Source organism: Populus nigra, chromosome 1 (assembly GCF_951802175.1).
Source record: "Populus nigra chromosome 1, ddPopNigr1.1, whole genome shotgun sequence".
NCBI lineage: Eukaryota > Viridiplantae > Streptophyta > Magnoliopsida > Malpighiales > Salicaceae > Populus > Populus nigra.
In genome coordinates, this window is record NC_084852.1 from 20022372 (window position 1) to 20034730 (window position 12359).

Sequence of the window (12359 nt, forward strand, 5' to 3'; positions counted from 1 at the left end):
GTTTTTAACCTATCAAGTTAATTATGTCACATAAGATCAATCATTATATAATTTATTTCTTTATTGCTAAAAAACATATTAATAATATCTAAATATTTTTTTATGTTCATAAAAAATTTAATTTGATTTGCAACGTAACTCGGGTAATGATCTAAAGATTAAAAAACCCTATAAAGGGAAAGGAATTTAATGTGCCATTATTTTAATAGTGTATCATAAGGAACAGAACACTATTTATTATAATATTGTAATGATGAAATTGCTCTTGAGTCATATAACCTTTGAACTAGGTATTTGGAGTGGGGTGATTTTTTTTACCATAATACAATTGTCTTTTATAAATTATATGGAGTTAGATTGAACATTTTATTTTTTATTGTATAGGAAATTACTAATTTAACCCTGAATAAAAAAATATAATGTCTATTACTAAGGGGTGTTATGGTCTTTTTATTTCTTTAAGATGTTCTTAAAGACAAAATCAACATAACTCTCCCACATTAGCTTTTATTTTTTATTTTTCATCATTTTTCATTGATTTTATTATAGATTTGAAGGTTATTCAAGATCATTTTTGTAATTGATATATATTAAATATTATTATAAAAAATTATTGGCGCGTGAGTAACATGTGTCAGTGTGTGAAAGACCCCCATGTCGTTCAAACGACGTGTATGGAGTTGTCTAACAATCAAACACAACATTTCAGGGCTGGGTTTGAAAGGTAACAACGCCCCTAACGAGAAGGGTGGCGCGTACCTCAAAAGCTTCTCGAGTTTGGCATCAACAATCGTTGACAAAAATTCAGACTAGCCTCTGCAATTTATTTTTCCTTCACATTTTGTCCTTGTCTCTATGATTATTATTGTTTTTATTTTTGAATTATCTATAAATTACAAATATTTTTAATTTATAAATAGTTTAACAAATTACAAATATTTTTCAACTTCACCCTTTATGATTTTTTAATCTTTCAAATTTGATCATTATTTATTTTTATTGCTATTTGTTTTGTTTGAGATTATTTTTTAAATTGTTTTTTTTAACAATTTCATCATCCATAGATTTTTTTCTATCAAATCTTATCCTCATTCTTTTTTTTTTGCTATCCTTTTTGCTTTTGAGTTTTTTTATTAATATTTTTTCTTGATTTTCCTTCAAAATTAAATTAGTTAGGAATTAAACTTCTTGATTGAACTCGGGTTCATGATTTCATGAGGTGCGAGTTTTAGAGATTAGATCAGGTTTAGAAGGTTTGCTTGTATTTGCTTAGTTTTTCCTCTCTTTTTAAACTAATGTTTTCTTATTTTTTATTCTTTTTTATTTAGTTTTATTTTGTTATTTTTTACTATTTACTTTCTATGAGTTTACTTTTAGGTTCATGACTAGGATAACCGGTTTTAAAAGTTAACGTGAGTTTATTTTTTTTTATCTTTTTTTTAACATTTATTTATTTATTTCAATTTCAATTTTATAACTCAAATATTTTTCTCCTGTTTTTCTTTCTTTACACGAGATCATCCCAATCTTACATCCTTATTCGTGAGGTTTGCGACTTCACCTGATTTAATAGAAAAAGGTATTTTTAGGCAAAATGCTCTTCGTCGTTTTGCCATGAATAAATTTGAGGTGAAAATATGAAATCGACATGATTTTTAGCTTTAGCCAGCAAATCTGAGATACAATGATGACAGATTTACAATCTGATCTGATATGATAAACCACAATTTCCAATTATAATGTTGAGTGTGGTTGAAGACAAATTTGCATTAACGCAAGAGCTCACTCGGTCACTAGTTACATGGAGGGAGCATCATTGAAAGGCTTTGATTGATGCCAATTACCTAATTTAAAAAAAGATTATCCATCTGATGAATCATTTGCACTGGCCGATTATGACTCATGGAAAAAGTGATCAAAGAAAAAACATGACAACGAAAAAGAAACGTCTGGCAAGGCATCCAGCCAGGAACTTCATGATGATATTCTAGCACTCAATCTAATTCAAGACCCACCACCTTTGTGAAAAAGGATTTACTCATCATGTTCCCTTGTGATCTACCTAGAAAATCAACTTTATATCAATAATAACTTCTCTGTTTTATTTCCTCGAATATTAGCTAAACCGAGAACATTTCTAAGAAACAGGAAAAAAGATAAATTTGGGAGCCAAAAGCTTGAATTGTCAACTTCCTTTTCATGGCATGTGTTTTATAATTGTACCTCCCAGAAATAGAGAAAGAAAGTAGAATGATTACAACAGAAGGATTATCCTATCTGATATGAATTACTTAGAAATCGGACAAAATGATAGCTAGGTGGCGCCAGGCCATCCCTGTCAATCATGTACAGATTTGCTTTCATGTCACCCGCGATTATCTGCAACCCATTGCTTTTTATCTCCTCCTTTAAGCTCCCCTATCTTCAGTATAATATAGCCAAGATGCAGCTTGAAGAGAGGCAGGACAGTAAGGCAAAGGCTAAAGACACAACACAAACGAGAAATATCACAATCGGTGCACAAGTGTTAAGGTTTCTTGCTCTTCATCTTGCTATTCATCTTTGAGGGAGAAAAACAGTATGGCAGCCTTTGCAGGAACCCAGCAAAAATGTATGGCTTGTGACAAGACAGTGTATCTTGTTGATAAGTTAACGGCTGATAACAGGATTTATCACAAGGCCTGCTTTAGATGCCACCATTGCAGGGGTACCCTTAAGGTAACAGCATATCGGTACTGTAATATCCTTGTTCATGTTTTATCCATCTTCTTTGAACTGTAATGTCTCGGGAAAACCTTTTTCTTCTCAGAATTGCCTTTTTTATGTTTTTTTTTTTTTGCTAAAACCCTTTCCATCAATTTTCTTTCTGATCAGATCACACCATATTCTTCTTTATATTAATCTAGTTCCAAATTTTCAAGGCACATTAAAACTTTTTTATATATATACATACGGCCAGCAGCATAAAACATATTTTCAGGCTAATCTAAGAGCTGGGATTTCTGAGAATCATCTTTCATTTTCTTGGTTCTTATGAAATTGCTTTCCGTTTTCTGTTGATGGAAAGGAATGTCAAATTGCTGTCCTCAAAGCCAATTAACTACTCATTGCATTTCTTGATGAGCACTCATCGGCATACTGTTTTGTGCTAGCAGCTAAGCAACTACAGTTCTTTTGAAGGGGTTCTGTACTGCAGACCTCACTATGACCAACTCTTCAAGAGAACTGGCAGTCTAGACAAGAGTTTCGAAGGTAAAAGCACAGTTAAGCCATTATCAAAATTTACACACTTCAAATCTTATGATTATTATCATAGCCAGTTAAATTCTTTTAACTTAAATTCAATTTGCCCTCTCACTTTCTATAATTAATTTCTGCCAGGAACACCAAAAATTGTGAGACCAGAAAAACCTGTTGATAATGAGGTGATCCCTTAAGTAATTGATTGGAAAATGATAGCATGTTGTTTCTTGCTATTTATTTTATTCAATTTCTATCCACAAATAATTAAACTGAACTTGATATATCTCACAGAACGCAAGCAAAGTCTCGAATTTGTTTGCTGGCACCAGAGAAAAATGTGTTGGGTGCAACAAGACTGTCTATCCTATCGAGAAGGTAAGAAATGAAGACTTTATTCATAGAAACAGAGGATCATCCTCTTCAAAGATGACCAACATTTTCTGAAGAGTGGTCTTTGATCTTCTTCCAGGTTACAGTAAATGGGACTCCATACCATCGGAGCTGTTTTAAGTGTACCCATGGAGGTTGTACTATTAGCCTATCCAACTACATTGCACATGAGGGAAAACTCTACTGCAAGCATCACCATATCCAACTTTTCAAGGAGAAAGGGAACTACAGCCAGCTTGAGAATGAACGCGAGAAAAATCCAGTCACTGTGAATATCACCGCTGTGGAAATTGCCGCTGAATCATAATCAACTAAAGACTACTTGTCCCCCTCCTTAGCGCTTTTTAGTCCTTCCTACCATAAATGGCATCGCAGGATCTTCTTGGATTTTCTTCTCTTCTACATGTCAAGGATTGGTTTTCGCTTGCAAGATTGGATGTGTTAGTGTCCCATTGCTGTAATTTTGTGGGAACTCTGAGTGTGATGTGTCAGTTGAAATTTCTGCCAAGATTGAGTAACCTGAGATACTACGTGGCACAGTTTGTATCCTTTGTTTCCTCAAAATACGTAAAGATTTCGGTATCCTGGATGATTATCACCGTGTTCTATTTAGTTGTGAACAATTCAGCAGGGAAAAAGTTGCATCGACCAAGAAAGAAACTGCGTTGTTCAGAAAAAGAAAGATGCCGTCCCACCCTACGGTAAACATTTTAAAGCAGAAACATTCAAGATAAACAAGGAATTCTACACGTAATGAGGCATAAAAAAGCTTCATAACTTCTTCATGGCATAAGCAGTTTCTGCCAGGTGGCATCTACAGACCGCAAATTTTCCCATTGAGTTTAAAGCCAACAGAAAATGCATCATCCCTCAATCGCTCAACATAAACTTTGACAATTAAAATACAACAGGCAGTACTGAAAGGAAACATACACAAAAGCTCAGAAACTTCGTCATTGAAATAATCTAATAACCCAGTTCATATAACTGTACTTTATGCAACTGGCCTATGTCTAACCATGTATATACAAAGGAATTGAACTCTATTCCCTCCTTTCCTTTCAAAACACCATAAATACAATAAAAGGCTCTACAATGACAATATAAGCATTGGCTTTCATTCTGCACTGATTAAGTTGTTCCAAAAGTTCGCCATCTATCTTCTCTTTGCCAAAAAGCCCCTTTAGTATGCCCTAAACCCCTATTAATTACTTTATGCTTTTCATCACAGAACAAAGCCCACACAGACCAGAATTAAACAAACTCCAATCTCAGCAACCCTTTATGGTTTTATTGTCCTTTAGTATCTGAGCTGCAAGTATCAGAAGCTCCACCATCTCAAAACCTGCAGCAGAAACAGAATCTATCTTCTCTCTAATGGGGTTCCCATAAATATCACTTTGCTCATCGCAGACACTTTCACCAATTGATGCATCATCTACCTCAGCAGACCAACTAATAGGTAAGGAGCTTCCAAGGGCAGTCTTCACAAGTCTAGCCTCAGAAATGATATCATTAAGAGCTTCTAGCAAGCCAGTACTATTACCTTCACGAGTATCTGACTCTTTGACCTATAGATTATGCAGCATCAGCAACAGAAAACCTATTAGCTTCAAAATATGGACAGATTATCTAACCAAACATTATGACAAGAACCTTTACGGAGCAGGTAACGAAATCAGCATCATATTAATATTATTATGATATTGCATGACCTAAAGAGAAGGGAAAAAAGAAAAGAAAAAGCAAAATTTCAACTGTATCATCATTCCTAACAGTATTTATATTACTGTAGCATCCTACATAGCTGATCCATTCCTGGGCCAAAAAAGAAGCACATCCATGCTGTACATGTGATGAAGAAACATTTACCTTTAGAAGTGCAAGGTGAAGTCTGTGAATTGAAGAAATTAGGTGGTCCATACATTCCATGCTTTCCTTGAGCGTGGCATTTTCAATCTTCATTCTGAGAACATACAACCATAAACATCCATTTCATTAACAGTTATTTTGTAGAAGAAGAGTTTTTCTTCCCTTCCTTTCTGCTGATAGATAGATGGGGGGGCATCAGAGGGTATGATCTGACATGCAGGCTTCACCAATCTAGTCTTCTGTTATGGAATCCAATTAGTTTTTACTAACCTGGCAAAATCCATGTCATTTGCTCTTTTCCCAGAGAAATTCCCTTCACTACTCAGGCAAGTTTGAGCTTCATTTCCACGAAAATCCATTGTGCCCATCCAACGTCTTAGATATGTCCTCTTCAACAGGTTTCTTATCTTTCCATCTCTTTCTATATTAGAAAGTCTTATCTCCCCAGTGTCAGCTGAAAAATCTCGTTTTATTTCACTGCCAACTTTTCTGCACGAGTTACATTCATGCAGGTAGTTTTAGTCATCAGATCAAAGTGTGCATATGTTGCAACGGAAAAGGAATTCATGCATACTTTAATACTTTTTTTTAACAAGAGTTACCAGTTACTTTAATGACATATCAAGAGAAAGCCACATCAGAGCAAAAACAAGACAGACAACTAGAGAAGTGACAGGAGAACACTATTGCATTTAAGGAGTGAACATCAATTTGAAGGAAAGTTCAATATACTCTGAAAAATAAAACTGCAAACCTTTGATTCGATCTGGAATAACCTCTAGTGGATATCAAAATTCACAATAATCAGTATTGCTCACAAATAACCTGTATTAATAAAGTTTTTTAATTTGACTTAGACTTGTACGTCAAATGCATACAAGCTGCATGAACTTCTGAACTATGATTAGCTTTGGTTTATTCTGAGAAATTAACCTTGTGAATACTAGCAAACACCTCTAAAATAATAATATAACAAAGGATAATGCATCAAAGCTCCATAGCTTTGGGGAAAGGTCCTTATCAAAGTCATTGGAAGCATTCAAGTTCCAATAAAAGAATTGCCAGCAGAAAACAAAAGTATAGAAAAACAATGATTTTAACAAAGCATAATTGCATGCTATGCTTTAGGGAAAAGAAGAGATCATACTTTTGTAGTTGTTGATATTCGAGCTTTAACTGCGCCAACTCCATAAGAGCTTTAACCTTTTCATTGGTGACCTAAATCATCACAACATCTGTGCACTCATTATGAGGTTCAGGAAGGATATGAAATTTTAAATTTGATAAATTCTTTATCAAAACTTCATATTACAAGATATCCAGACTCAGTGAGGAAAGAGCTCCATGTGACACATACCAAGGAGAAAGGTCTTTCATCCTGCCTACCAACATTTTTATAATGTCTCCTCCATATATGATAAGATAATTACTTTAGTGAAGCATAATTCTCAAAGTCCATATGTAAATTTGCAAAACTTTTGCCGAGTTATGTATAATATTCAAGTAAACAAGAGGCAAACATTCAAGACGTGCAAGTAAAAAAGAATCTACAGGAATTACTTGTAGAAAGTTTCTTTGAAGCTCCTCCATCTTTTTCTGAAGAGCTGCATTGACATTTCTCTCCAGTAAATGTCTTTCTTCCTGCTGAGATAAAAGCAATAATGCTGCAACCTAATGAGGAAAACAAAATTGAGCAGAAAGAAGAATAATTATTTCAAATCAGCTGCATAAATTGAACATCCAACCGACCAAATATTTACAGAGAACAGGGATATAGAAAGTAAATCATAGGGCATGAAATATATCACAGAACCTTTTCTTGCATGGCCTGTGCAAGGGCTTCAGATGTGTTGCCTTCTTTATGAGCCACAGTATCTAGTGCGCTTTGGTCAATTCTCTACAGCAGGTGATGAATGTAAAAATGTATAAATCAATAAACAAGAAATAGAAATTGCTTATATGAGATACAGTAGGACAAAAATTATTTTTGACCTTCTGATTCTGTTGAAGTATTTTCCTTAATGTTTTAAAATCTCATAACAAGTACAGGGACAAGAAGAATTATCAAATCAAACCAAAACAGAAGGCAGAGTGAAGGGCTTGTTGGTAAAAATAGGTAGGGTTAGCAATCCTCAATCTTTGACACAAACACCTATGTATTTTCTCTTCATGCTCAGATTGATGGAGGTTCAGTGCAATCTTTTACTGAATCTTTGTTCTGTGTTAAGTGAAAAAACTAGGAGAGGTTCAGTGCAATCCTGTATTGTATTAAGTGCATACTAAAAAACCATCCAGTACTTCAAAAAAAAGATTGGAGCACTAGTAATCTCTTGTCTATGAACAAAACTCTCAGTTCAAAAAGTTGGTAGAAAGTACTGGATATCAAAGGACTGAGGTATGAAAATATTCTTGAGAGGTGGATGCCTGACTGAAAAATAGATAATAAAAGCTGATCGCAAGGACGTTTAATCACTCTATTGACCCATTTTTCTTCTCAGATTATTAATTGCAAATTTTGGAGTTGGGTCTCGCATCAAATTGCAAAAGATCATTGGAGACAAGGTCAGCTTTAGCAGAGTGCTTCTCAGTTTCTATTTGCTAATTTCTCCCTGTGCCACTGTTTTATACTTATAAGAGAGCTTCTAATGGAGTCGAATTGGAATTTTGTTGCACCAAAATACTGCAATTGCAGCATTCCATGAGCAGGATTATGCCTATAACTATTTTTTAAAAAAGTTAGCAGACTAATATGTTTATCAAGAACTATTTATCTTGGTCAGGAAGCATTTGATGACTCTTCCTCCCAGCTTATTATCCCCCCACTACCTAGCTAGTGGCTTATTGGGGGCCCTGGCAGGAGGGCTGAGGCACCATAAACGAACCATTTACTATGGCAAGTACACAGGAAGTGATTCTTCATGAGCCTTAAGAATTTACTTGTGATGGGTGAAGCAAACTATTTCTATATGCACTGCAGATAAAGAGAGAGAAGATGAAGTACAATGATAGTAGCTAACCTACCTTGGGAGCCAAGTCCGGATCATCATCAGTACTCATATGCACATCTCGAAATTCATTTTCTTGTAGTCTTACAACTCTACAAGGCACCAAATCCTGTTCGCTGATCACATCAAATTGCTTGATCTTTTCTTCTACCATAGCAATAATTGATTTGATATGAGATCTTTCCTTGCTAAGTAAACTCGTGATCTGAACTCTATGGTGAGAATGGTAATGGTGTAATTCTGTTATCCCCTCCATAACCATTTTGTCCCAAAGAACCTGCAGAAAACGTCAACAAGTTCAGTTATTAGCAAAGGGATTTGATGATCAAATTTAGAAGTTCAAACATCAAGACATTAGTCTACCCACTTGCTTGTTTTCAAGTTCAAGAACTTTCTTCTTTAAGTGATTTTCAATTTCCAAACCCTATAAGCCACAACAAAATCCGTATTAAGCAAACACACAACATAATAATACAATTAAATAAAACAGACATTAACCAGATAATTTCATACCACTTGTATTTTGCTTTGAAGCTTATCCAGAGAGTTCCTCAGTGTCTCCACCTCTTCTTCTAACGCACTCTGTCTGATGAGAAGTTATTCAAGTTGCATGCAGAAACTATGAAGTAACTCTAGTGACTATTCAAATTCTTGTAAAAGCTGATTTAATTTCTGCTCTGTGTGGATCTAGGAAATTAATTAGACACTGTCAATTTCTTTCACCTAGCATACTTGCTTATGGATCTGGTAACATGCTTTGAATAACAAGTATTTGTGGCTTCTAAAATAGTGGGACAGCAATCCTAAACATAGGTACATCATGTATTAACACTAATGTGTATGATGGATACTCAAGGAACAAGCAAAAAATGAGGTCTTGAGAACTTACAATGTATTTAGAAGTCGAGGAATCATTATAACTCCACAACTCTTCTGAGTCATGTAACAGACATGCACATTTATTGTCCCAACTAGTATCCTCAAATCCCTCAAGAGAATGCTGCCTGATCTCGTAAAACTTGTTGACAACCTGTAAATGAAAGGTAAATAGGGACTAGAAGATGCATCCTAAACTTCAAAAGTACAACGAAATCTGAAGTTCACCGCACAAACAATTTCCATGTTTCAAGTAGTTCTTGGCACTATTTCCGGTAATCTATATGCCAGAAGTGTAAAGGTTTCAAGTACACTCTTGCTATTACCCAAGAACATGAAACAATTACCTTCTTGAAAGTCTCAATCTGCTCATCTTGCTTTGATAAATCACTCTGCAGTGTATCATTTACTCTCTTCTGTTCAAGAAAATCTGAACTAAGCACTTCTAACCTGCACAAAAAATTCTTTAATCATGAAAAGGTATTCATTCAACCACCAGCATCCTAACGATGCATCACATAACTACAAACCATAAAATCCCTTTGAAAAAAAAGAAAAGGTCACACATGATAAAAGATACACTATCTGTCAAAAAGTTTCACAAATGAAAAGTCATGATAGTCATGAAATCATGACCACGCAATGCCACAATCTTTTTCAACGATTAGGGAAGACTTTGGAAGGAACAAGACATCACTATAAACTATTTATTGCGTTCTTACATTTAACTTTTGATGAGAAAGTGGAACATGACAATGTTCGGATCCGTAGGAAGTGTAACACTCAAACACTAAGAAGATATGCACCATAATCTCCAGATTACATAATGCAACATAATAAGCAGTCAGTAGAGAATAACCTTTTAATTTTGCGCCTCTTAACACAAGAAAAATAGAGCATAAACATAACAAGTACCTCTTCTGAATTTCATTAAATTTCTGGGACATTGACTCCTCCTTCTCCTTTGCCTTTTCAGCCTGCCATCAACCATTATGGAGACTCAAAACCTTAAGAATATACACTCAGGAATACACTTATGAAAGGTTATGGGTAAGAAACCAAAGACAAACATATAATCAACAAATGTCAAAAAGATTTTTCATAACCTCCATTATCGAATTATCACGCTCAGCAAAAGCAGCAGCTACACAGCCTTGGAAAAACTTAACCTGTTTCTCTGCCTCCATGTTCTGGAAAAAAGGAAATGAAACAAGTCAGGACTAATGATGAAAGCAAAATTCCATCCACTGCAATCTAAACACGTGAAATATTTTGGAAAAGAAAACAACAAAGGGAATAGAAGCATTCCAAAAACATCATAGCTTGCAAAAACAACTAATCCTGTCACCAGCACAAATTGCTTGTAGGTGAAACCTATGTCATAACTTTGTTGTCATCAAGTTAGTATCTCCTCCAAAAGAAAATATGGTAATCAATCATGATAGATCCTCAATAAAGCTAACACAATAAATGACAATTGAAAGACAAAAGAATCATGAGTCTTTCATTTGATCAAATGTTGCTTTTAATGATGCTGAAGTATTGTCTATTCTCTCCTACTTGGTCAATGTTGCCATTTGGTAGTGTTTGATTCATTAATTCCCTCTGGTAGATGTTTGATGAAAATAATCTCAAGAAAAGAATGATTGACACCACATAAGAGGGCATGCCCAGATAAACCGGCACAGAGAGAGTGATAGACCAACCTTTGCAGCCTCTGCTTGGTGTAGTTTGGCCAATTGGGTCTGATGACAACATAGTAAACGCATAAGCCTATGATAGAAGGCCTCAATAAAAGTGACATAACGGAAAATGAATACAAAATTTATCTCACTTTGATTCGGTAAGCCTCAGAAAGCTCCTCTTGAAGATTAAGATTATCTCTTGAACAAGCAGCCAACTGCTTTTTCAAATTCTCAATCTCCTGCTCCAATCCAGCTGTCCTAATAGAGCAATAATTAATAGTACAGTCCTTACGTCCCTTTTCACTAGTAGCAACCTCGCAGAATCATAAAATGATAAAACCCTGATCCTATAAACAGAAAAAAAAAAAACATAAATAACTATACCTTTGAAAATGCATTCGAGTAGCGGCAGCAAGATAGCCAGGTCCAGCTTGCTGCATACACAATTGTTCTATATCTTTATGCAATTCACCACGCTCTACAAAACAAATATAATTCAATCATATCATGGAAAGTCATTCAATCACAATGGAAAAGGAGGCTATCTGCAGAATTGGGTTTCTTTAACTATCTAATAAAGTGCTGTATTTTAGATTCAGTGTGGTCTCCATGTCTAAGAACAAATAAGAATTCTTGAATTAGGGTTTAAATAATTGAACAGGGAATTCTAAAGAGAAAGCAGTATAGTGTAAGAGCACAACATCACTGCAGTTTTAAACAAGAAAAGAGCATCCTTTTGGACAGAGAGGAAAGAAAATGTAAGAGAGAAGAAAGATATTACCATGTTCCAATTGTTGGATTCGAGCAATCATGGACTCCTTGTCGTTTAAATTTGTATCCATCTCTGTTTGTGAAATAGGAGAAATTATACAGCAAAACAGAACTTGGAAAGGGAGAAAAGAAATTAAATTGATTACGAATATTTTTAAATTAAATGGATTTGATTATTACAGGTGACCAGAAGAGAAGGAGGGAGATGAACAACTGCAGAAGAAGGAAGGAAGGAAGGAAGACCTGAAGAAGTCAAGGGCAAGACAGGAATATAATAATCTCCCAAAGCAACAACAACCTTATGATTGGGTTTGTGCAATAATGCCTTTCTCTAATATTTTTCTTTTAAAAAAATATTTTTTAAAAAATTTAATTTTATTTATTTCAAATTAATTTTTTAATGTTTTCATATCATTTTGATATGTTAATATTAAAAATAATTTTTTTTAAAAAAATATTATTTTAATGTTTTTTTGAATAAAAAATACTTTGAAAAGCAACTACAACCACACTCTCG

The 12359-nt window shown here is 34.5% G+C and overlaps 2 protein-coding genes across 4 annotated transcripts; one reads left to right on the plus strand and one right to left on the minus strand.

Annotated features, from left to right (window-relative positions):
- The first annotated feature begins 2395 nt into the window (after window positions 1-2395).
- Window positions 2396-4215, plus strand: LOC133703925 (LIM domain-containing protein WLIM1-like). The gene is made up of 5 exons (XM_062128675.1): window positions 2396-2718; window positions 3156-3252; window positions 3382-3425; window positions 3535-3618; window positions 3713-4215. The coding sequence occupies exons 1-5, from the start codon at window positions 2581-2583 to the stop codon at window positions 3938-3940; spliced, it is 591 nt and encodes a 196-aa protein (XP_061984659.1). The 5' UTR covers window positions 2396-2580; the 3' UTR covers window positions 3941-4215.
- Window positions 4216-4563: 348 nt separating this feature from the next.
- Window positions 4564-12129, minus strand: LOC133703906 (uncharacterized). 3 transcript variants are annotated; one of them, XM_062128654.1, is made up of 18 exons: window positions 12086-12129; window positions 11853-11915; window positions 11456-11549; window positions 11221-11329; window positions 11093-11131; window positions 10493-10576; window positions 10302-10363; window positions 9734-9836; window positions 9400-9540; window positions 9024-9092; window positions 8878-8934; window positions 8527-8787; window positions 7319-7402; window positions 7066-7176; window positions 6653-6723; window positions 5776-5994; window positions 5506-5599; window positions 4564-5204 (listed from the first exon to the last, which is right to left on the minus strand). In XM_062128654.1, exons 2-18 carry the CDS (start codon window positions 11911-11913, stop codon window positions 4905-4907), a joined length of 1959 nt encoding a protein of 652 aa, XP_061984638.1. In that variant the 5' UTR covers window positions 11914-11915; window positions 12086-12129; the 3' UTR covers window positions 4564-4904. The 3 variants fall into 3 exon arrangements, with proteins under 3 accessions (XP_061984638.1, XP_061984631.1, XP_061984648.1); XM_062128647.1 differs by having other exon boundaries at window positions 12023-12109; XM_062128664.1 differs by lacking the exon at window positions 12086-12129 and having other exon boundaries at window positions 11221-11324; window positions 11853-11875.
- Between the last annotated feature and the right edge of the window lie 230 nt (window positions 12130-12359).

Coding starts and splice junctions, on each gene's coding strand:
- LOC133703906 (XM_062128654.1), bottom strand. CDS start 11,913: ATGGATACAAATTTAAACGACAAGGAGTCCATGATTGCTCGAATCCAA. Junction 7,403..8,526: donor ATCCGGACTTGGCTCCCAAG/GTAGGTTAGCTA, acceptor CACCTGCTGTAG/AGAATTGACCAAAGCGCACT. Junction 7,177..7,318: donor CACAGGCCATGCAAGAAAAG/GTTCTGTGATAT, acceptor TTTCCTCATTAG/GTTGCAGCATTATTGCTTTT.
- LOC133703925 (XM_062128675.1), top strand. CDS start 2,581: ATGGCAGCCTTTGCAGGAACCCAGCAAAAATGTATGGCTTGTGACAAG. Junction 3,253..3,381: donor TCTAGACAAGAGTTTCGAAG/GTAAAAGCACAG, acceptor AATTTCTGCCAG/GAACACCAAAAATTGTGAGA. Junction 3,426..3,534: donor AAAAACCTGTTGATAATGAG/GTGATCCCTTAA, acceptor TATATCTCACAG/AACGCAAGCAAAGTCTCGAA.